General features: G+C 43.1%; 1 protein-coding gene across 14 annotated transcripts in view; it reads left to right on the top strand.

Annotated features, from left to right (window-relative positions):
- Nucleotides 1-24,778, top strand: part of EPB41L3 (erythrocyte membrane protein band 4.1 like 3) — a 280,869-nt gene that overhangs the window by 232,951 nt on the left and 23,140 nt on the right. For 9 of the 14 annotated variants that reach the window (XM_066247533.1, XM_066247531.1, XM_066247542.1 and 6 more), the window contains 6 exons: nt 774-992; nt 1,339-1,426; nt 8,420-8,572; nt 12,437-12,534; nt 13,218-13,393; nt 16,742-16,962. In XM_066247533.1, the coding sequence (XP_066103630.1) occupies nt 774-992; nt 1,339-1,426; nt 8,420-8,572; nt 12,437-12,534; nt 13,218-13,393; nt 16,742-16,962 (955 nt within the window). The remainder of the gene's footprint in view (nt 1-773; nt 993-1,338; nt 1,427-8,419; nt 8,573-12,436; nt 12,535-13,217; nt 13,394-16,741; nt 16,963-24,778) is intronic. The other 5 variants (XM_066247544.1, XM_066247539.1, XM_066247543.1 and 2 more) reach the window with 1 other exon arrangement.

Genomic DNA, 24,778 nt, shown 5'->3' with positions numbered 1-24,778 from the left:
CACCATTTTATATCATAATACTCTCAATCAGTGATTTCAAGGAGTGTGTTGGGAACTATTCATTTGACTTTAAGTGTTATTTTAGAAGATGTTAGAGGAGTATATCTTTATTTATTGGAGTTTTTTTGTTTGTTTTTTTTAGAGAGAAAGAGAGACAGGAAGGGAGAGAGATGAGAAGCATCAACTCATAGTTGTGCCACTTAATTTGTTAAGTTGTTCATTGATTGCTTCTCATACATGCTTTGATTGGAGGGGCTGCAGCTAAGCCAGTGATCCCTTGCTCAAGCCAGTGACCTTGGGCTTCAGGCCAGCGACCTTTAGGCTCAATTCAGTGACCATGGGATTATGTCAATGAGCTCATGCTCAAGCCAGCAACCCTGTACTCAAGGCAGATGAGCCCACGCTCAAGCCAGTGACCTTGGGGTTTCACCTGTGGGACCTCTGTGTCCCGGGTTGACGTTCTATCCACTGCACCATCACTGGTCAGGGAAAGAGTATGTCTTCAGGTTTTTGTTTTTAGTCTGTGCTTTAGTAATAAAATCCTGTTTTATTAGGAACTTTGCCTTGTCTTTAGATGCCCTTAAATATTGTATTTTATGACCAATATTTTCCCCTTTTATCTAGATCAAAATATAGATGCTACAAAAGCTGTCCCTGTGTGACTATTTGATAAGGAGAAAGAAACTGCTTACTGAAAAACTATGTGCTGAGGGGTCTTGTTTTCCTGTAACCCAGTGCTGGCCTTTTTGCTTTGTTCTTTTGGCTCCTGGAAGGTACTACCTCTGTTTACAATTGCGAGATGACATCGTGTCCGGAAGACTGCCCTGCTCCTTTGTCACCCTTGCCCTGTTGGGCTCCTACACTGTCCAGTCAGAACTTGGAGACTATGACCCAGATGAATGTGGGAGTGATTACATTAGTGAGTTCCGCTTTGCACCAAATCACACGAAAGAGCTGGAGGATAAAGTGATTGAGTTGCACAAGAGTCACAGGTTAGTGGCAGAAACCCCGAGAACCATCCGTGTAAGTCATGTCTTGGTGAGGGAACATCACTGTCACTGTCCGCTCTCTCCGGCCTGGTTTCACTGCATTGTGCTGGGATGTTAGCAGGGCGGGGCTCTGCACTGGATTCAGTTCTGGGATAGTTAGGTTCTTACTTAGAATACCTATTTAAAAGGTCCCTTTAAAAGCCATCTTATTATTTTTCTTTCTTCGGAGCACAGATCTGCTGGTGCCTCTATGGGGTCTCGCTTATTAGACAGCAAGTCTAAGTAGGAAATATTGCAGCCTCGCCAGGTAAAAGAAAAGCAGCATTGTAATACTTTTGTTTCTTATCAGAGGAATGACGCCAGCAGAAGCCGAGATGCATTTCTTGGAAAATGCCAAAAAACTATCCATGTACGGGGTAGATTTACATCATGCCAAGGTATGCATTTTTTAAACCCCAACCTTTTTATTCAATTTTATTTAATTGAGTGCTGTTATTGCTATAAACTGGTGATTTTTTACTTCAGTGCTTGTAAACCAAAACTCTGTGGATTCAAATCTGTGTTTGCCTTTTTTTTTTTTAAATAATTTTATTTTTTTAATGGGGTGACATCAATAAATCAGGATACATATATTCAAAAATAACAAGTCCAGGTTATCTTGTCGTTCAATTATGTTGCATACCCATCACCCAAAGTCAGATTGTCCTCTGTCACCTTCTATCTAGTTTTCTTTGTGCCCCTCCCCCTCCCCCTTTCCCTCTCCCTTTCCCCCCTCCCCCCCATAACCACCACACTCTTATCAATGTCTCTTAGTTTCACTTTTATGTCCCACCTACGTATGGAATAATGCAGTTCCTGGTCTTTTCTGATTTACTTATTTCACTTCGTATCATGTTATCAAGATCCCACCATTTGCCTTTTAAGGTGTGCGCAGTGATAAAGCAAATGCAGCTCTCTGATACTTTACCGAGGGGTCGACTCTGCATGGCACACGCTCACGTGACTGGTGGTCTTTGGCCACTGAAAGCCCTCAGTAGGCAGAGCCTCTGACTGCCTGTTGATTTAGCTGAAAATGTATCTTCATATAAACTCTGAGCTCCCTCTACATTCCCTGTTCCATCTCACACTTTGTGCCTTTTGCTCATGCCAAAGCCCGTCTCTGCCTTTTGCCGGCATGTATTCATTTTTGTCTGCACTGTCCTGTTCCTTTCTGTCTGTCTTTCTCTCTGTTCATCTGTCTAAACTTGGCTGATTGTCCAAGACCCTGTTGTGTTTGAAATACTGTTTATGGCCCCATTCTGGTTACCCACCAGGCACTCAGTAAATTCACGTGAAATTTAAATAACTCCATCTCTAAAGTTGAGGTATTCTGACAGATAACCAGTATTTTGAAATAAGATGGTTAGTTTTAAAGTTTGACTAAAAATAACCCACCTGAGGCTTGCCTGTTCGGTCCGTGGCTAGGGAACTGCTCGAGCTGCGTCTTGGCTGCGGTGTCTTGGGAGGGAAGAGGCTGGGATTAGAGCAGGGGTCGGGAATCTATGGCTCGCGAGCCAGATGTGGCTCTTTTGATGGCTGCATCTGGCTCGCAGACAAATCTTTAATTAAAAAATAATAACGTTAAAAATATAAAACATTCTCATGTATTACAATCCATTCATTTCCTACCGCTCATGTTCATGGTTGCGGGTGGCTGGAGCCAATCACAGCTGTCCTCCAGGACAACACCAAATTTTTATTGGATAATGTATAAGGTACATGGGTCGTTGTATGGCTCTCACGGAATTACATTTTAAAATATGTGGCGTTTGTGGCTCTCTCAGGATTAGACTATACCAGAGTGAAGTTTGGAAGGATGCACCAAGCAGCTTTTACTCCATGACATTCTTTTTCTAGAATCTCTGTACTTTCCAGCAATGAGAGAATGAGCGCATGGACTGTTAGGCTATTTGAGCAGCTGTGAATAAAGTACTGTGGAAGTACAGGCAAGTTTTTACGAAAACCATTATCAAAACATAAGAAATTTGTTAGAAATCTCCAGGATGGATCCTGGTACTTCGGCAGTGTTAGGAAGATCATTCTTTGACATTCAGGGGCCATATCTTCTGATTTGGGCTGACAAGATTCCTCCAGTTGGGGGAATGTGCCTTTACTTCTAATACACAGAGAAGTCACCAATTTGATGGTCTGAGGCTCACAAGAACGTGTAGTTAACAGGCTTCTAAGCAAGTATGTACCTTACAAAGTCAAGTTCAGGCCAAGAAATGAGTGTTTCAGCTGGCTGTGTTCAGGCAACCAGCTCAGCAACGCTGAGGTCCATGGGAGAAAATCTGTGATCTGTAGGTTCTGTTGATGCTCCTCGTGGGCTTGCTTCCTTGGTGGCATTTAGGAAGGCTAATCCACACTAAGTTTGAGCCAGAAAATGGAGACCAGTAAATCAATGCAGGTTTGATTGGTTATGCCTGTGGATCATTTTGTACATCACTCAGCATGAGCACTTCCCAGGGCTGAAGGCCTGAGCACCAATGCATGATCTCAGGCTTGGCTGGGGCTCATCCCAGGGATGGGCTGGTGCATGAAATGCCAGGCTCTTTGACATTTGTGTGAAATTAGAACGGCAGGTGTAGCTCTATTTACTTGCCGGTTTATTATTATATTTTTTCCACTTATTTTGCAGTCAGAGAACAAAGGCGTTTTATATTTTATTCCAGGCAGAAGGCAAGATGAGAATGTAAAAAAAGGAAACCAGGACACAGTAAAGATGTTCTCTTACAAATTTTCTTTAGGTGATTCAAAGATAAGGAAACAAGAAGGAAAGGAAGGGAGCCTGAAATTTTGAGTGAATCGAAAGCTGTTTTTGTTTACAGTGCACATTATTCACGTACTGTCCAGGAAAAGTAAATAAATGGAAGATGAGGGTGTACCTTTAGGGAAGTGCATCGCAGGATGGGTTGATGTTCCCATCAATGAAAATAAAGTCACCACTTAACATTGCTATAGCTACCGAATTAAAATAGATAGCTGCAATAATATGATTTGAAATTATGGCAATTAGAAAAGAAAGAGATTCAAGGAAGTGCAAACACAGCCCATTACATGACTTCATCTGAATATTAAGTATAACAAATGATTCAGTTATACTCCCATTTTCTCATGCAGCCTCACTTCATCATTTTAAGAAGGAAATTTGCTGAATTAAATTAGAGCTAATTTCCGGTCACAACTGAGATGCCTTTTTCTATGGATGGTATAAAAGGCCCTGAGCTTTAGGACCTAATACTGATATTAGTTAAATACTGATATCAGCATAAATACTGATATTAGTTAAAGGCCTTTTGTTTTGGAAAACCTGTCCAAAGTGCTTTGTTTTTTTTTCTTGGGAAGACTGTCTCTGCCTGTTTGTGATCTGTCAGTCTGAATAGGCTCTGTGAGAGTCAGGTAGTTTATAAAAAGACTCTAAAATGGGCCCTGGCCCATAGAGCGTCGACCTGGCGTGCAGAAATCCCGGATTCGATTCCTGGCCAGGGCACACAGGAGAAGCGCCCATTTGCTTCTCCACCCCTCCCCCTCTCCTTCCTCTCTGTCTCTCTCTTCCCCTCCCGCGGCCGAGGCTCCACTGGAGCAAAGATGGCCCGGGCGCTGGGGATGGCTCCTCGGCCTCTGCCCCAGGCGCTAGAGTGGCTCTGGTCGGCAAGAGAGCAACGCCCCTGAGGGGCAGAGCATCGCCCCCTGGTGGGCAGAGCATCGCCCCCTGGTGGGCAGAGCATTGCCCCCTGGTGGGCGTGCCGAGTGGATCCCGGTCGGGCGCATGTGGAAGTCTGTCTGACTGTCTCTCCCCGTTTCCGGCTTCAGAAAAATACAGAAAAAAAAAAAAGACTCTAAAATGTAGATATAAATCCTTACTGGATAACCCATGGACCAAGTGATAATGAAGGATGGCAAAATTGAAACAGTGATTTTAAGGAAAGGTAATAGTGGCTGCATTTATTTAAATTACAATAGACTGAACTGTGCAGGCCATCCTGCAGTACTCTGCTAAAGCCAAGGGAGCATTAAATGTTTTCATTGGTAGGAAATACATTTCCCCAGGCAAGGCTGCCGATAGAGCTTTCAACACAAGCTTTCTCACACTAACCTCACTACTATATGGGCTGTGGCTGAAAACCTCAAAAAATAAAAAGTATCATTGTTGTTGTTGCTGCTTTGTCATTAATAAAAGGGAGATTGTCATCCAGTTTAAAACCCCACTTACCTGATGTTTTCTTCCTTCATTTGCCAAAGACAGTGGCTGTAACATGCTAGGACTGTCTTGACCATGTGGTTACAGAGACGTAGCAGAGCCCCTGCTCTGGGCCAGCCGTGGTCTTGAGGAGAAGGCAGGCGGTGCAGGTCTGCTGTGGTGCCCTCTGCTGGGGGCTGCTGGGAACAACAGCATGATGTGGGGACGGAGAAGTTCGTGTTGGGGGCCGAGGAGAAGAGGAATGGAGCAGGGAGCCTTCCAGGTCTTCCCCATGAAGGGGCTCTGCTTTCCTGGGATTGAAAGACGCTAATGAGTGATAAAGTAATGAAAAATGTTTTAAATTGTTCTTTCCCTGTTTAGTTCAAAGGCATATTTTCTAAACTTATGTTCTTCATCAAAAAGAAAGTGAATTAAAGAGCAGTTACTCAAACAGTCCTCCCTCACACCTGCATTTCTGCTCATGGTGTGAGGTGGTTACCCCTTCCTTCCTTCCTCCCTCCCTACCTACTTCACTCCTTCCCTTCCTCCCTCCCTCGCTCCCTCCCTCGCTCCCTCCCTCCCTCCTTCCCTCCATCCATCCCTTCCTCCCTCCCTTCCTCCCTCCCTCCCTCCCTCCTTCCCTCCATCCATCCCTTCCTCCCTCCCTCCCTCCCTCCCTTCCTCCCTTCCTTTCATTTCAGAAAATTAAATTTAGCCCTGATGGATAGCTCAGTTGGTCAGAGCATCATCCCGAAACACAGAGGCAGTCAATTCGATCCTTGGTCAGGGCACATACAGGAACAAATGTTCCTGTTTTTCTCCTGTGCTCTCCCTTCTTCTCTCTAAAATCAATAAAGTAAACATTTAAAAAAATTAACGGGATGACATTGTTCAATAAGAGTACATAGGTTTCAGGTAGACATTTCTATACCATTTGAACTGTTGATTGTGTTGTGTGACCATCACCCAAAGTCAAATCATTTTCCAGCATCCTGTATTTGTCTCTCTTTACACTCCTTCCCCCAACCCCCTCCCCCTGCTAACCAGTTCACTTTTATCTTCGTCCACAAATCTCATTTTTATACCCCACCTGTGTGTGAAATCATAGTTCTTAGCTTTTCCTGATTTACTTATTTCACTCAGTATTATATTCTCATGGTGCATCCGTGTTGTTGTCAATGTCACTATGTCATCATTTCTTGTAGCAGAGTAGAATTCCATAGTGTATATGTACCTCATCTTCTTTATCCAGTCCTCTATCGAGGAACACTTTGGTTGTTTCTATAACTGTCATGAGAGTAGATTGGCTGGTTCTAAAAAGGTCAGTAATGCCCACTGCCTGTCAGCAACAGGCGATAGCTCTTCAAGGTGCTCTTTCAAATTAAAGCTCTTGGTCTCTCGGTAAGTGGTGGGCTGTTTCTGGTCTTGGAAGGTCTCCTCAGATTGTATTATGTTGTAATAAAGTATCAAGTATTTCCACTTCTATAACTTCATATCTAATGGAGTGATATGCTTCAAAGATAAAATAGTTTACTTTAAGCCAGCTATGAACTTATCTTTCCCAGAGACGGACCAAAATATTTATTTTTGATGCTAGAAATGTTTATCTTGTACCGTGCACTGACAGACAAGTCAGTCTCCCTTGTGAACTGTGCCGTTTTTCTCTCCCCTCTTTGCTAGTGCTGCAGATCGGCTCAAACTGGGCACAGCCCTGCTGGTTAATGCGGCAGAAGCCCTCTGTTCCGCCACCTGCGTAGCTAGCAGCAGCCATTGAGATGGGTGGGGACTGCCTCACACACTGTCCTGCCTCTGTCCTTTGTTTTTGCCCCACTCAAGGCCACCACTAATGTTCATTTACCCTGATTTCACCCGAATACAGCATCTGGGGGCATAAATTATACATGAGGTGTCTGCTGAACTTTATATAACATTTCTGATGACCTCTGGGAACTCTGAGCATCACACTCCCTAGGAAATGACCTAAATGTGAAATGTGCAAACAGCAAAGCAAATTGCAAATGTAACATGATTCCACTTTTGTTATAAAAGACTAAACTATACACCCATACAAAATGTATCTATATTTATATATGTCAATCACATTGCTAAGTGTGATTACCACTGGGCAGTGTAGTGTGTATGTATTGGGGACCTGTTGGGGAAGTACAGTTTATACTTAAAAGGAAAAAAAACACTATTTTATGTTTAAACTTGACTCTGACAGTAATGGTGTATTAAAAAGATTGAGACCCAGCCCTGGCCGGTTGGTTCAGCCGTAGAGCGTCGGCCTGGCGTGCGGGGGACCCGGGTTCGATTCCCGGCCAGGGCACATAGGAGAAGCGCCCATTTGCTTCTCTACCCCCACCCCCTCCTTCCTCTCTGTCTCTCTCTTCCCCTCCCGCAGCCAAGGCTCCATTGGAGCAAAGATGGCCCAGGTGCTAGGGATGGCTGCTTGGCCTCTGCCCCAGGCGCTAGAGTGGCTCTGGTCGCGGCAGAGCGACACCCAGGAGGGGCAGAGCATCGCCCCCTGGTGGGCGTGCCGGGTGGATCCGGGTCGGGCGCATGCGGGAGTCTGTCTGACTGTCTCTCCCCATTTCCAGCTTCAGAAAAGTACAAAAAAGGAAAAGAAAAAAAAAAGATTGAGACCCTTTTTAAAGGAGCCCACTCTAAAACACGCATAAGAAAGGACAGGGTCCCCCTCTCTTCGTATACATATTAATTAAGGGTGCTGCCTCCTCTGGAACCAGGCTACCCACATTCAACCTCTCTGTGCCTCAGTTTCTTCATCTGTAAAATGGGAATAGTAATAGCAACTATCTCAAAACATGCTAGTGAATATTAGAAGAGTTAATAATATGTGTAAAGCGGTTAGAGCAGTGCGTGGCACTCAGTAACGGAACTGCAGCTGCTGTTTCCGCCGCTACGCACCTCCATCTGGCAGGCCCTCTGCGCACAGTGTTTCCGTTGTAAGTCTGAGACGCCTGGGTGAGCAGATTTTACTCTAACAAATCTCCGGAGTGATAAATATCTTCATTAAAAAGCTATTATTTAGTGGATAATGTTTTAAAAATGGCTGCAGTATTTTTCTTATTTAAATTAGAGCTACAGGTAGTCAATTATAGGTTCTGTCATGGAGGCTTAAATATCATACCCAGCTCTAAGTGGAAATAAATGAGATACTGATTCTTTGTTTCTTGCTGCTATTTTCCAGGATTCTGAAGGAGTAGAAATTATGTTAGGAGTTTGTGCGAGTGGTTTGTTGATATACCGTGACCGACTGAGGATAAATAGATTTGCCTGGCCTAAGGTTCTAAAAATTTCATACAAACGGAACAACTTTTACATTAAGATCCGCCCAGGCGAGGTAGGTAGACCCAAATTTGCATGTACACCGGGGAAAAGGTACCTGATAGCAAACAAAAATTTAAATTATCTGCTCGCAAGTTCTCAACATCTCAGGACATGGTGAGTTATGTCTCAATGCCTAAGAGAATTTATTGCAAGTTTGTCCAATAAACAAGAAGAAATAAAATGTTTTTTATTATTCTATTTCAGTTTTTCCCACACTATACATTAATGGAAAGAGTTGTTTTAAAATTTTTAATGTAAAATACAAATTTATGAATAAAGTTTTGTATATTTCAAACTCTGGTATTAAAGAAAGTCTTAGTCATTAAACCTCTTTGTGAATAAAGGATAGATTTCTTCCTACCTATTCTATTGTTAGGTCTTTATGCTCTCTCTCTCTGTCCTCCAAATCTGATAGCGTTCTAAAGTGAATAGCTTAGAGATAATGTATGTCAAGGTACAAGAAAGATTAGAATAAGGGACACAGATATAAATGATATAAATATTCCGTAGACTAATATATTTCCACCTCTTTTAAATCAGAGAGGCTAATGAAAGATCAGAATTGTTAACAAATTCTTATTCCTTGAGCAACAGCATTTATGATTGACTGATATTTATATCTTCCTTAGTGGTTTGTACATAGATAGTAAATATCTATTATCTGCTTAATAAATAATTAATAAATATCTTCATTTCTGATCAGTATGATTAATATACTGAAGGCAGAGCTCTAAGATTGCTGCTCATTTATGTCTCTGAACATTTTCTGACATAATATACAGTTATATCCTGTCTTCAAAATCTACCTACCCGTTGGTAGAAATTAAAGTACAATTAAAACATCAGACTATAAGGCAGCAATATGTTTAGTGTAAATATAAAGTCATAATTGTCTATGAAAACTGAAATGGCCTGTAAGCTTTTCATATAAAAATATCTGAAATTGCAGTAATTTAAAAAATATTTCCTAAAGATTGCATGTTAAATTTATACTGATATATATTCATTTGGGTTAAGTAAGCTTCTGTTTACTGCTAGTCACCATGTTGGACATTGGAAATAGAGAGAGAAATATGTCCTGTCCCTGCCCTTAAGGGACTGTATGTTGAGCAGAGAAACAGACCCACACATTAAGACTTATGCCATGATACAAAGTATCATGGACCTGGACCTGGAATGAGCATCGTTGTGAGAAGGCAGCAGGAAAATCGGAGAAACACATCAGTAGACAATAATGAGCCACGGAAGGTTTTAAATTAGAATGTGACATAACTAGATGAATACTTTAGAGTGATGGATTTCTTAATGAAATTAAGCTCCTTAGTAAAGTGGTATGATCATCTCAACTAGAGCAGAGGCTCTGAGAATAGAATGGAAGGAGCAAATTTAAGACAGATTTCAGAAGCAGAACAGTAGGTTTTGGAGACAGGATGGGGAAGTATAAAAAAAGAGAGTCCAGACCTGACCAGGTGGTGGTGCAGTAGATAGAGCATCAGCCTAGGATGCTGAGGACCCAGGTTCAAAACCCTGAGGTTGCCAGCTTAAGCGCAGGCTCATCTGGCTTGAGCATGAGCTCACTAGCTTGAGCCTGGGGTCGCCAGCTTGAGTGTGGAATCATAGACATGACCCTGTGGTTGCTGGCTTGAGCTCAAAGGTTGCTAGCTTGAGCCCAAGATTATTGGCTTGAGCAAGGGGTCACTGGCTCAGCTGTTGCCCCCGGTAAAAGCACATATAAGAAAGCAGTCAATGAACAACTAAAGTTCCGCAACTATGAGTTGATGCTTCTCATCTCTCTCCCTTCCTGTCTGTCTATCCCAGTCACCCTCTTCCAAAAAAAAAAAAAGAGAGAGAGAGAGAGAGAGAGAGTCTGGGATCTGGGATACTGAGACGTTTTTAGTTTGCACGAGAGAAGACAGTAGAGATGATATTATTAGATAAGAGAGGAGAAGGGGGCAAATTTCAGGGAAAAAAGACTGAAATTTCTTTGGGACAGATTTTCAGGGGGTGATTCTTGCAGCATAGTAAGAAATACAGGACTTCAACAGAGTCATCAACTGTACACATTTTATTCAAGGCCTTGGGCGTTGAATGAATTACCCAAAGAACAAAAGAAGTAAAGAGGAAAAAAAAGAGACCCTGTAATAAAAACTGTTAAGTTAAAGACCCTTTTTGACAGAGTGGTAGGCAGAGAAGAATGGGGGAAGATTAAGAATAACAGCCAGAGAACAAAAAAGGGGACTAAAACAGTCACAGATGACAAGGAGATGAGATTCGGGGGACATGGTTAACCAGTAGTGACAAATATTACAGAGAAGGTGCAGATAAGAACTAAGGAACAGACATCCGAAGTGACAGTCAGATCCCGGTGTGTCATTTAAGAGTTCAGGAAGGAGTTGGGAGCACCTGGCAGGCTACAGTGAGGTAAGGAGTGAAGTAGCCAAAGCTTCTCCTTTGTGACGTGTAGCAGTGAAGAGTGACAAGGGTCTGGCTCAGCAGAAGCAGGCTCAGATAAAGTTGTTTCCTTCCCTCTTTTTATAATCACATTTACAGGCTGAGAAGAATGAATGAGAAGAAATTATTGGTGGCATGAAGTCTCTGAAAAGGTTGCCAGAAATAAATACAAACCACAGAAAGCTAGATAAATGTTTAAGAAGTACAGGGACCTCTATTCTTGAGAGAATCTTCCCAGCTTCTTGAAGGAGCAGGTTAACTCTTTTTGAAAAAAAAAAAAATCCTGGCCTGTGCAGAATGTGTACATATTAGATGAGGAGGATGGTGTAGTTTAGTTAAGACCCACAGTACTCAGGTTTGTCCATTGACTGGGTCTGTCGGACAGCGGCGATTTTCATGACCACCACTGCACGTGAGCATCCAGAATGAATAAGAAATTGGGAAAGGCAGCTGCAGTTAGAGCAATCTGAGATGTGTGTCCCAGTCGCTCCCTACCCAGTCCCTCTCACCAAACAAGAGCGATAGATGTGATGCAAAAATATGTCTCATGTGCCATACAGAAGACCCTTCTCCTGGGTTCTCTGTCACATAAATTACTTTTGCTCTGATTGTATTAGTAGTCGGTGGTTTTGTGCTGTTTTGGAAACCCTGGACTGTTTAAGATGATTGCCCTCTGCTGGCCTGATGCATACTGTCCTCAGGGGAAAAAAAATGAGTGTCTACAATTATATTAAAATGATTACTCAGGAAATCAGATATTTCATCTTGTAAAAACAAATGACTGATAGAGTATGATCTGAACTGTACGTGCTGAAAAATATGAAAATGCATTCACTCGATCTCTGAGCTTATACATAATATCGAGAGATGTTAGTGTTTAGCATGATGGTCCGTATCATAATGCACAGATCCCATCAGCAGTACCTGATGCCATGTCTTCAGATACCTGGGATGGATACATACTCCAGACCAGATCTTAAGAGAAACTGTTATTCTGAGAATGCTATCGACTATAAACCTTTTGTTCATTTCCGTATCTTACATTTGAAATCATGATGTCATGGAGAAACCATGAAATGTGGGCTTAAAAAGGAGGTCAGAACTAATTGCTTTCTTTCAAAGGATCCAAATATTCATTGTATTGATATTTAGTTTTCATAAGATTCATCCTTGTACACAGAACACTCACTATATCCATAATGTGTTTGATGATACCCTGCAGCATTTTAAAGAGATAGATGTAAGGAGATTTTTTTCTTTTTAATGAATGAATGTGTATAGCATGAATTCTGTATATAGCAATTGATTTAATGATAAAGAAAAAGTTTATAGGTGGTATGATTTCTTAAATTATTTTCTGTTATTTATGATTTTAATATGATTTCTACTCTTCATTTGTTTTTTTTGTTTGTTTGTTTGTTTTTAGTTTGAACAGTTTGAAAGTACCATTGGGTTTAAACTGCCAAACCATCGAGCTGCCAAGCGTTTATGGAAAGTGTGTGTTGAACACCATACATTTTTCAGGTAGGTAGAGACCATTCTGCTATTTTCCTAAGAAAAAATTAGGGCAACTGGAGTCACTTATCCTGGAAAAGTTTGTGAAAAGAAGAGTGTGGAAGCATATTCTTTCAGTTCCCTCAAGTTTGTTGCCACCAGATTTCTTAATAAGAAATCTTAAAGAATTTCTGACTAACTTTGAAGGGTTTTCCTTAATGTGTTCTATATTCATGTGTCCCATCTCTTCTTTATTATCTATAGTGTCTTTTCATTATTTTTACAGGCTGTCCACTTCCAGTGTCCAGTCCATTTCTTACTATTTTAATAATTTCTCTAGATGCTGAACTCACGAGGGCCATCAGATTTCTGTCTACACATTAGCGAATTGTTACTGTTCTCCCCTAACCATCACCTGCTTAGTTGTTCTTGGGGTTTATAGGCTCATAGGCTCTCCAGTTACATGGCCTGTTAAAAGTTCACTAGCCTGACTCCATCCCCATCTTGCTCATAACCTCTCTATAGAGTCCCTAGTTAGTATGTACTGTGTGAGTTATTTTCTCGTATAAAGTCAGATTTATTTAATTGCATGTTGGGTGTTAATCCTTTAGTACACAAAGCATTTTGTCTTTCAGAACAGAGTAAAAAGTTAGCATTCTTAGTATTTCATTTAATATTCTTTCTGGTGTTTTTTTTTTCTTTAATATCTTTAGGTTGTTGTTACCAGAAGCGCCTCCAAAGAAATTCCTTACCTTGGGCTCCAAGTTTCGTTACAGCGGCAGAACGCAAGCCCAGACAAGAAGAGCCAGCGCGCTGATAGACCGTCCAGCCCCTTACTTTGAACGTTCATCCAGCAAACGTTATACCATGTCACGCAGCTTGGATGGAGGTAGGCATCACCTACTGGCCCTTGAGACTCTCTAGTGGCTACTCAGCAGGATGAAGCCATCATGAACTTTCAGTAAACACCCTCTTGGATAGTATGAAATGGGAACCACTTCTTAGTCTGTGGCTGAATGGCAAGTTTTAACCCCCCCCCCACCATCCTCGCAAAAAGAAGTGCCTTAGTGAGAGTCTAATGTCTGTTGCTGTGTATTGATCTAAAATTATGTAAAATAATGGTACTTAGGGAATTAAGAGCATAGCTTTCTAAAGCTGCTAACCTGAATTTGGAGATTCTCTCATGCTAATTTGGTAGTCACATACTTTATAAGGTAATCTGGTTCCCTTGCCAACAGGTATTATTAAGTGATTGTCAGGTTTGTCTCAGGCGAGTTGTTTGAGAAAGAAAACTGTAAGTTAAATTTGTCTGTGTTTCTAAAAATATTTATGAATGAACTGCGACTCTTCTCAGTCGATGAATAATAACTTCTAGAAAGGATGACATTCAAATACCAGAGCAAAGGACTCTTAAGTTAGATCCTCCTGGTCAATACGAGTTACTGCGCCCGATGGACTGGGAGAATGTTGCCATGTGAGTGTTCTCGACCGCTAAAGCAAATGCGTCAAGTAAACAGGGAGAAAATCACTTAAACAACATGTTTAAGGGATGGCGTCGTCAGGAGTGCCAGCAGGTTTTATTTTGTGGGACAGTTTTATATTGTATCTATAGCCACATGCAGAAGTACTCTCTACTATTAGCCATGGCTGCTAAAGTAACAGGGAACTCGGGAACTGATCCGCGGCTAGGCCTGTGTCCTCTAATCAAAACACCTAGAGATTAGTTGTTTTATGGAAGAACTATCCTGTGCACCTCAACAGTTCAACGTTTTTGGCATATGTGTACAATTTTAATAATAAGCAAAAACATAAATAAAAATAAATGCTACAGGTGCCTGGTACCACCTTCCTCTCTACTTCTCCACCACTGGTCGCCATAATTCGTGATACCCCAGTGGGGTCGGTAGGGTGACAGACTCCGAATTCCCAGGTTAAAAAGACTGCATTTTCCTAATGGAGACATTATAAACAGTTTACAGAAGAAGTGAAAATGGTGTTGTTAGTGCGATGATGCTGATGTTACTAAGGAAGGAGAAAGCACACTCGCCAGGTGTAGAAAAGTCCAGGCTGAAGTCCAGTTCCTCTACCTGTGCAGTAGCTGGTGAATAATTTCAGCTTAATCTCCCTGTATGGTCTTCAGTCATCTGTAAAATAGGAATAACGCCACCTCTGACAGGGTTGTTGCGAAGACTGAACGAGGCATACGCCAAAGCAGTCTTGTTATAAGTGTAATTATAATGTTCTCAGTAATTATATTGATCATTATCCTCATAGGCTTTTGTAAGGTGGCCTAGGAATTTATACCATTCGAAATCTTCTTGGAGTTTCCCGGTTTCAGAATATCTAGCTTAGAGCCATACTTTTGGAATAAAATGTTTATTAGGACTGTTTTTTTTGTTGTTGTTTTTCTGAAGCTAGAAACGGGGAGAGACAGTCAGACAGACTCCCGCATGCGCCCGACCGGGATCCACCCGGCACGCCCACCAGGGGGCGATGCTCTGCCCCTCCGGGGCGTCGCTCTGCCGCAACCAGAGCCACTCTAGCGCCTGGGGCAGAGGCCAAGGAGCCATCCCCAGCGCCCGGGCCATCTTTGCTCCAATGGAGCCTTGGCTGCGGGAGGGGGAGAGAGAGACAGAGAGAGGACTGTTTTAATTTGGATTAAGATACGGACAGCCCCATGTTAACACTGAAGCTTTTCCTTCGGCGTTGTCTCCCTCCCTTCCCCCCTCCCTCCCTCCTCTTTCTCCTTCGAGAGTCTCTGTAAACCGTGTGTGTGTTCTGCTAGTCAGTGTTGGGGGAGCTTTTGTAGAGTCACACCTTTCCCCTGAATACCATCCACTCTGTTCGGTGATGTAGACCCCAAGGGAACATGTGTTGTGAATGTTGTTTTCCTTAAGACCTTTCGTGTGATAATGATTGCCCAGAAGACAGAAGACAATTGTGAAATAAATGTACTAATATCGTGCTGTCTCTTCTTCCCTGCCCAAAAGTGATGTTAGTATGTGCCGTCTCTCACTCTTGGGGGTGCTGCCAATCCTAGCGTGCTTTCTGTGCGCTGAGCCGGGGCCGGGGCCGTGGCTGCATGTTGGACTATGAGCTGCTTTTGGCAAGGCTGCGTCCTCCTATAGAGCAGCCTCACTGATCCTAACTGCCCATTAGGAAACTGTCTCATGGGAGCTTTTTCATCAGTATAACAAGATATAAAATATCTTGGTGAAGGTATTTTGCTGAAATGATTTATGATGAAAAGGATTTCAGGATTTTTTTTTTTTTACGTTTATATAAATGGGAAAGCTGATTATATTTTGCCTGTGATTTGCTACTGTGTGTTTGAAAAGGCAGCATTTTTAAGTTTCAGTAAATATTACGAAACCTAAAATAATGAGTATCAAATTTTTAAAATTTTAATAGAAGCAAGCATCTTTCGCCAAGACATTTTAGCTGGAATGGAAGGCTGTATTCATATCTCTTTATGTCTGCATGCTTTGTGTTTGCATGAGTTTCATTAGCAATGTTTGTCTTGTTTTCCCCAAATGTTAGAGATGAATGAATGTATGCATATCATGGTCGATGTGTATGCATACACATGGTCGATGTGTACTTTTTAAAGTACAATAGAAATTAAAACATTTTTGCACTTCAGTTAATGGAGTTGCCATCTGAATTTTATAATTTCTTCCAAGATGTGTAATTTTCATTATTAACCCTTGTGAACTTATATATTGTAGGAGACTTTTCAATCAGTATTAATAATATATATTTTTTGAATTTCAGTGCTCCTTGGCGAATGGCACTTCCAAAGATATGTTCAAAGTCAAGCGTACTAGATCAATTGCCTACTGAAAACTTTATTAGTTTTAGAACTTGCCACTGTCTGGTGCCGGTACCCAGCCAGTTGCTCTGGGGTGACAGGTTTGGTGGCAATTCAGCTTCCCATCCTTAGACTCATGCCCAGCCTGACACATGTCCTCACCACAGAGCCTGACAGTGTTTGGACACTATTCTGGTGGCTTCAAGAGAGGAGCATTTAAATCATTGTAAAACACTCGTGTAGATGATGTGGCGAGCAGAGTCTCTGCCAGTGCTTAGATGGTACCTGGAACACTGACTTGTCTTTTGGAGACAAATCTAGTATTTTATTGGGGTTTTTTTTTTCATAATGGGACGGTTATGGTATTCATCTGTCTTCTGCCTTAACTATTTCAGACTTTATTTCTTCAATTGTATTTGCTTTTAGCATCAGTGAATGAAAACCATGAAATATACATGAAGGATTCTGTGTCTGCTGCAGAGGTTGGTACTGGCCAGTACGCCACAACAAAGGGCATCTCTCAGACCAACTTGATCACCACTGTGACTCCGGAGAAGAAGGCTGAGGAGGAGCGTGACGAGGAAGAGGACAGACGGAAAAAGGCGGAGGAAGCCACGCCGGTCGCCGCAGTACGGCACGAGGGAAAGGTACATCTCCCAGGCCGCCCCCGCGCGTGCGCAGACTTGAGAGAATTTGTAAATAATACCGGGACTAGAAACCAGCAATGTGTTAAGACTTAGGCTAGTTCCTATTTCAGCATTATTTACATTCTTATTTTGTCAGTTTTTCAATTTCCTGTGTCAACACTTTTCCTCTGAAAGATTCCTTTTCAATTTTTTGAGCATTTTTGTTTTAATAACTGATGTGCTATGTAAGACTTTCAACAGCTGTCCTGTCTGTATTTTTTTAAAAATACGTTTAATGGCGTATTACTCTTTTCTGGTTGGGCTCACCTGTCAGAGCTATCACTAAAGCTGTTTTCTTTGTTTCTGGCCCCAATCTCCTACCCAACAACTGGATATTTTTTTAGATAGCCAGTATAATGACATTGCCATTCTTCTGACTGTGAGTAATTGAGGGAGCACAGCCTGTGTATTTTTACAGTGTTTCCTCTTAGTCTTATGATTAGAATCTAATCATCAGAGTCGGCCGCGGGCATGTTTTGGAAAGTGATATTAAGGCAAAAGATTGCAGGGGAAGACGGAAAATGAATTTGGCAGCAATTTCTCCAAATGAAGTTACAAATGCTGTAATATTTGGGGAAAACAAGATAAATTTTGTTTAGCTTCGTTTCACCCAAAATCCAATTTATTTTTAAATATTATGTTTATTTTTGGCAATCCAGCACTATATAAAACAACTTTTTAGGAAAATGAAAGTCAAAAGCCATGTAGACAGTCTGCTTCCAGTTAGTTCCAGGGTTGCAGGCAGCAGAACCGCTCCCTCATCAGAGAGCACTGGGTCTGGGAGGTTTATACACAGTAACGGGAAAGCGCAGCTCCTGCCGTGTGCTCAGCGCGGAGGGGAGGGAACGGCGAGAATGCCGTCCACCAGGCTGCTAAAACCTACATAAGGTTGATTCAAAAATGTCCTTTTACACACGGGCTCTTCAGAAATAGATGTGTACTCAGGGCCTTGCCACCTGGGACTCAGCAGAAAAACATTCCTCTTGACAAGAATTCAGTGACAGCTACAAAGATAGACCAACAAATGTAGCATTGTCGTGTTAGGATATTCCAAATGATCCAGTCCATCATTTATTCAGGACAAAATTATTTGCCAAACAGGAAAACGAAAACAGGATAGGAAATGACAGCAAAAATAGTAGGATCACTTGTGCTGTTAAAATGGACTTTGTTCTGAATTTTGGTTTAATAGTCTTTCTTCCCATTAAGTCAAGGCAGGTTTGAAATAGGACGGGAGCAAAGATGGCCCGGGCACTCGGGATGGCTCCTTGGCCTCTGCCCCGGGCACTGGAGTGGCTCTGGTCGTGGCAGAGCGACACCCCGGAGGGGCAGAGCATCGCCTCCTGGTGGGCAGAGCATCGCCCCTGGTGGGCGTGCAGGGTGGATCCCAGTCGGGCAGCTGCGGGAGTCTGTCTGGCTGTCTCTCCCCGTTTCCAGCTTCGGAAAGATACAAAAAATAATAATAATAAAAAAAAGAAAGAAATAGGACATGAAAACAAAGTTATATACCTGAACAGCAACTGTGTTACGATTTTTTTTTTCCTTTTTTTTTTTTTTTCATTTTTCTGAAGCTGGAAACAGGGAGAGACAGTCAGACAGACTCCCACATGCGCCCGACCGGGATCCACCCGGCACGCCCACCAGGGGCGATGCTCTGCCCACCAGGGGGCGATGCTCTGCCCATCCTGGGCATCGCCATGTTGCGACCAGGGCCACTCTAGCGCCTGAGGCAGAGGCCAAGGAGCCATCCCCAGCGCCCGGGCCATCTTTTGCTCCAATGGAGCCTCGGCTGCGGAAGGGGAAGAGAGAGACAGAGAGGAAAGCGCAGTGGAGGGGTGGAGAAGCAAATGGGCGCTTCTCCTGTGTGCCCTGGCCGGAATCGAACCCGGGTCCTCCGCACGCTAGGCCGACGCTCTACCACTGAGCCAACCGGCCAGGGCTGTGTTACGATTTTTTCAAACCACCCATGCCAACATATGATTCTCACGGATGTGTGACTGTGATTAAGTGGCACATAAAAGGAATGACTTTTAGTTTGCTCCAAAAATATATCCAGGCAGTCTTACTTTATCTGACTTTAAATATCAGAAATTTGTTGACATAAGATATAGCACAAAGAGGTCATCTCTTTGTGCCATTTATGCCGTGAGGGGAAAGAAAGGACAGGGAAAACTAGAACTCTCATAGTCTAAGTCTCCAAGAAGCCAGCACTCTGACCCAGAGATGCTTCAGAAGGGCCGTGGCCAAGACCCAGGGCTCACGCTGGTGGATGGCTGTATTCATTCCCCACAGTGCGAAGCTGTCCTTTAAAAACCACATTAACAAGCAACATGAAAGATTACACCTTAATTTTATCCTTCTCCATGTTCTTTTTTTTTTTGTATTTTTCTGAAGCTGGAAACGGGGAGAGACAGACAGACAGACTCCCGCATGCTCCCGACCAGGATCCACCCGGCACGCCCACCAGGGGGCAATGCTCTGCCCACCAGGGGGCGATGCTCTGCCCCTCCGGGGCGTCGCTCTGTTGTGACCAGAGCCACTCTAGTGCGTGGGGCAGAGGCCAAGGAGCCATCCCCAGCGCCCGGGCCATCTTTTGCTCCAATGGAGCCTCGGCTGCAGGAGGGGAAGAGAGACACAGAGAGGAAGGAGAGGGGGAGGGATGGAGAAGCAGATGGGCGCTTCTCCTGTGTGCCCTGGCTGGGAATCGAACCGGGGACCTCTACAAGCCAGGCCGACACTCTACCACTGAGCCAACCGGCCAGGGTCTCCATGTTCTAAAAGTAACGTAGAGGGTGCTCATTTTATAAAGAACATGAAAATGTATTAACTAAAGACAGTTATTAAACAACAGATCCCTTTTTCCTTTCAGAGGAGGCACATTCCCCTGGCGAGGGGGTAGCCTTTTGCTACTGCAGGAACAGCTGTCTGCATGCAGCAGTCAGTTTACAGTTCCCATGTTATTCCCGGTTGAATGAGGTTTCTGCAGGCTCTTGTTTAACACGCAGTGTTGAACGTGACATGTGAGTGTTAGGAAAAGACATACTCGTCTAATACTAAAAGGAGACACTTCCAAAATTCTAACATAGCCATGATAGGATTTTATTTGTGCCTCGTCTTACCTTTTGTCTCTATAGTTACCGTGTCAAGATTAGATAACCGTCACAAAGCAGGTCAGGTGGTTTCCATGCTCTCAGGTCGCTAGGCAAAACACGAGGATGTACACATACACACACACACACACACACACACTGTCACAGAGAACAGCAGAAGTCTTATTGTCTTCGGGCTCCGTGTGACCTTGGCTTGACCTCGCAGGCTGCGGCGGCTTCAGTGCTGTGCCCTGTCCTTTTGGGCCTCGCTTGCTTTTCCTTCCTGTGCCACCTGCAGAGGAAACTGGCCTCGGCCCTTGAGCCTGCCGGACCGCTGGCTCAGAGCCGCCCTACTGGCACGCGGATGCCTGACTCATTGGGAAGCATGTTTGTGGGGATGCTGCCTTTATCCCTCTCTTAAGAACTCAGACCAGGGAAGTTAAACATAACACTTATCTGCTGAGAAACACCACGAGGCTGGGAAATTGTATCTTTCTATTATTCATGGGCCACAGATAACACAAAGGAAACACTTGTTAGCCATATTACCAGAAAACATGTTGTTTTTGCCGCTTGTTAGCTCCTTGAAACCACTTACTGGAGTTAAGTTCTATTTACATCATAGATAAAGGAGCCAAAATAAGAATTTTCAAAGGAACCTTAGTTCTTTGTGGAGAATCAGACTTCCTAAAATGCTGATTATTAAATTTACTAATTGGAACTGCTTGTCACTTAGGAGCGGGGGCCAGAAACTTCTTTATTTGGAAATCTATCTGTTTTGCATATAATTGATTAACCAAGAAGAGGTAATGCTAAGATTTCTTTTTATATATCAAAATTTGGATTCATTTTTGTTTTTAATCCAACTGAGCCATAGTAACTGCTCTGTTAGCTGAAGATCAGGAAAGATTATTGAAAGTCTTGATTTTAAGTTATTAGAGTTATATTTGCTCTCATAACCCTAAAGCTTTCTATACAAAATTTTTTGATTATGTGAAACATGTAGACTTTGAGATTGCCCACAAGTATCTCTATCCTGACTTTTTTAAAGAGCCCACCCTTGATTAGACAGTCCGATGGGAGAACGGTGGCCGTTTGTGACAGTGTTGGCAAGCCACCTGAGTACTTGAAAACTCATAAACAATGCTAGTGCTTAAATTCTTGTTTTACAATTTTATAATGATACCCGTAAGGAAATTAACTAATTGCAGTTTTCTTTTTGTCCTTTTGCACCTCTGTTTGCTGCTTTCTGTCTCTCTCTGTCTCTCTCCCATCAGTCATCTGGGCTTGGCACTGACTCATGTCCCCAGTCCCCCCCATCAGCCCACTGCCCCCCTGCATCGCCCACAGAGCTCCGGAGGAGGTGTAAGGAGAATGACCAGCAACCTCCTGGTTCTGAGCCGTCTGGAGACACCGTGCCCTCACACGGAGAGCCCGCCACGGGCTCTGACGGCAAAGGGAAGCCGTGCCTAGGGGACCAAGATGTGGCTTTTAGCTACAAACAGCAAGCGGGCAGAGGGGCGACCCTGTTCTCCTTCTCCTTGCAGCTCCCCGAGTCATTTCCTTCTCTTCTAGATGACGATGGGTACCTCTCTTTCCCCAACCTGTCTGAGACCAACCTCCTGCCCCAGAGCTTGCAGCATTACCTCCCGATCCGCTCCCCCTCCCTCGTGCCCTGTTTCCTGTTCATTTTTTTCTTTCTGCTCTCTGCCTCCTTCTCAGTGCCATATGCCCTCACTCTCTCCTTCCCTCTGGCTATGTGCCTCTGCTACCTGGAGCCCAAGGCGGCCTCCTTGAGTGCCTCACTAGACAATGACCCGAGTGACAGTTCAGAGGAAGAGGTGTGTACCTCGGCATAGAACACACTTCCCTGTCGTGGTCGGGGCTTTGGTCCGAAACAGTGTTAGACGGCTGCTGCGATAGTGGTCCTACTTTCAGAGCCTCATTTATTGTCTGTGCCAAATCTGTAAAGAGGTGTCTGTATGTTGGGGGGAACAACCTGGGCCCGGGGTTAGGCACAACACCATGTGGATGTAGCAGTCCGAGCCCAGCCTGGAAGCATTCTGCTACCCACGGATGACACGGCGGTGAAGGACTCAGCCAGAAGTCAATTCTGAATAGCCCATTAGCTTATTCGGACATAAAAATCAGGGTTAAGTTAAAGGTTTTGATCAGTTACAATTTAATCAAGTAAATTACTCACAAGATAGATGACATAACTTTGAACTAGATTCATAGAGTATTACTAAAATGTATACAGTCCGTTCTCAAATAGTGTTTCATTCAACATCTTTTCTTTATAACACTGAAGAGGTGCCATAGGAATTTAACTCTTGTTTACATCAGTTAGCCTATGGGAAAATTGGTTTTGTTATACACAGTTGTACTAAAAGTTGCAGACCCTACGGAGGCAGGTGTTAAGTGAGGACTTACTATATCCTGCTGTCATGATGCAGAGTGGTAAAATGGTCGAGGTTAGTGATTTTCAATCTCTTTCATCACATGACACACATAAACTAATCACTAAAATTCTGTGGCACACCAAAAAAAATTATTTTTTGCTAATCTGACCAAAAAAAGTGTAATTTTGATTCATTCACACCAAACAGCTATTGTTATGTTGGCTGTTTTTTTTTTTATTATTATTATTTGACAATCTAAGGGGAAAAAAGGTCAGTGCCCCTGACTAAACATTCAGATAATGCCTGTTTTAAAAATTCTTGGGACACTCTAGTTAAAAATCGCTGATCTAAATAAATGCTACTCAGGGTGAGGTGGGAGAGACCACCACCCTATAGGACAGGGGTCCCCAAACTACGGCCCGCGGGCCGCATGCGGCCCCCTGAGGCCATTTATCCGGCCCCCACTGCACTTCTGGAAGGGGCACCTCTTTCATTGGTGGTCAGTGAGAGGAGCATAGTTCCCATTGAAATACTGGTCAGTTTCTTGATTTAAATTTACTTGTTCTTTATTTTAAATATTGGATTTGTTCCCATTTTGGTTTTTTTACATTAAAATAAGGTATGTGCAGTGTGCATAGGAATTTGTTCATAGTTTGTTTTTTATAGTCCGGCCCTCCAACGGTCTGAGGGACAGTGAACTGGCCCCCTGTGTAAAAAGTTTGGGGACCCCTGCTATAGGACGTATTATTATTATTAATATTATTATTATTATTATTATCTGGATAGCTTTATAAAACTTTAAATGCCCCTCCTCCCTAAGAGATTCTGAAATGTCCCCACTGCTGTCTTCTGTTGCCGTTCCTGGCCTATCACTGTTATTCACAAAGGTGAGCCAGATCAGATGGATTCCTTCAAGTCCAGCGTGAGCCAAAAGCCCCACACATTTGGGCAGTCTGCCAAGGTCAGGGAAGTTGGGTGGGGCCTCTAAGACTTTCAGCCAGGCAGGTGTTTAGTGGGAAAAGGACTCGAGCCATCGGCCTCCATCCCTGAAGCCAGGCCGCCTGTCTGTCTTCTGTGCCTGCTCCGAGCCGTTGGTGAACTGATGCGTTCGCCAGCAGTTTTTCCTCTTAATTGCTCTCCTTTCCCACCACTTTATAGCTGTATGAACAGCCCAGCAGTTTCCCTTTCCACAGGCTTCACATAGAGCTCAGGGAAGAAACAGAAGCTGCCAGCAGAGGCTGTCACCTGCCCTCCTACCTACACCTCCCCAGGCCCCTCTAGGTCTTCTGTTCCCACAGAAGAAGGGTTTTGTGGCAAGAGACAAGCCGTGTACTTCTAGCATTCAATTTTTTTTTTTTTTTACAAAGTCAAAGCAACACTATGAAAAGAAAGTCTTTTCAGTGTTTGCTCAGCTAGAAATCATGTGAGCTGCACCTGTGAATATACAGTATTGCCAGGGTGTGTGTCTATATTTAGTAGTATTATGACCATTCCTTTACAGCAGAAGGAAAAAAAGTGGGAATATTTCACAGATGTTTGAAATAAAAGTTCAAGCTTTTCAATGTGATACTGCCTAGGAGCCCTTTTCAAGGATCTTGAGTCATATGTGACATAACTCCAAATGGATATTTTAACTATTTTCATACATGGAAAATATTTTAAGAGAAAACTAGTTTAAATCTTAGTTTTTAATAGCATTCTTTCTCACAGTGGCAATATTATCAAATAACGTAGGGCAAGAAAATACACCCATTAAGAACACAACTTTATCTCCAAAGACTATAGTTTGTTCTCAACTTGCACATCTATTTTCCCTTTGCAATGGAGTCATCAGGCTAACATGAAACAAAAAGATGACCATTCTAGGCTTTCTGAACTCTAAATAACTGAACTTGCGTGTAACAAACCACACAGATCTTGTGCCTAATCCAGGGTATACATCTTGTTGTAATCAGTGCATGAAAATTAATGTTAAACTTGGGCATGTCTGCATTACGTCGGCAAAACAAATCACAGCAGTGCTCATTACAAGCTAGCGACCGCAGGACTGGAGCTTCTCAGTAACGTGACTGTCCGTGTTGTTGCAAACCTCAGACCACGAACCAGCTCCGCCTGCTGAAGTATCCTCAACCCTCTTCTGCAGGCTCAGTCAGCCATGGCAGCTCTTCTGACACAAGGCTTCATATTTGGCCATCCCTTCAATGACGTTTCTTAATACCAAGTGTTCAGAGCTGTGCACTCTAGTTAAGCTGAGCCAGAGAGCTCATATGTATGTGGGTCATTCAG

The sequence above is a fragment of the Saccopteryx bilineata genome, chromosome 11 (genome assembly GCF_036850765.1).
Source record: "Saccopteryx bilineata isolate mSacBil1 chromosome 11, mSacBil1_pri_phased_curated, whole genome shotgun sequence".
Classification (NCBI taxonomy): Eukaryota; Metazoa; Chordata; class Mammalia; order Chiroptera; family Emballonuridae; genus Saccopteryx; species Saccopteryx bilineata.
Note: the sequence above shows the minus strand (reverse complement) of the source record. Positions and strands in the feature narration are given on the sequence as shown.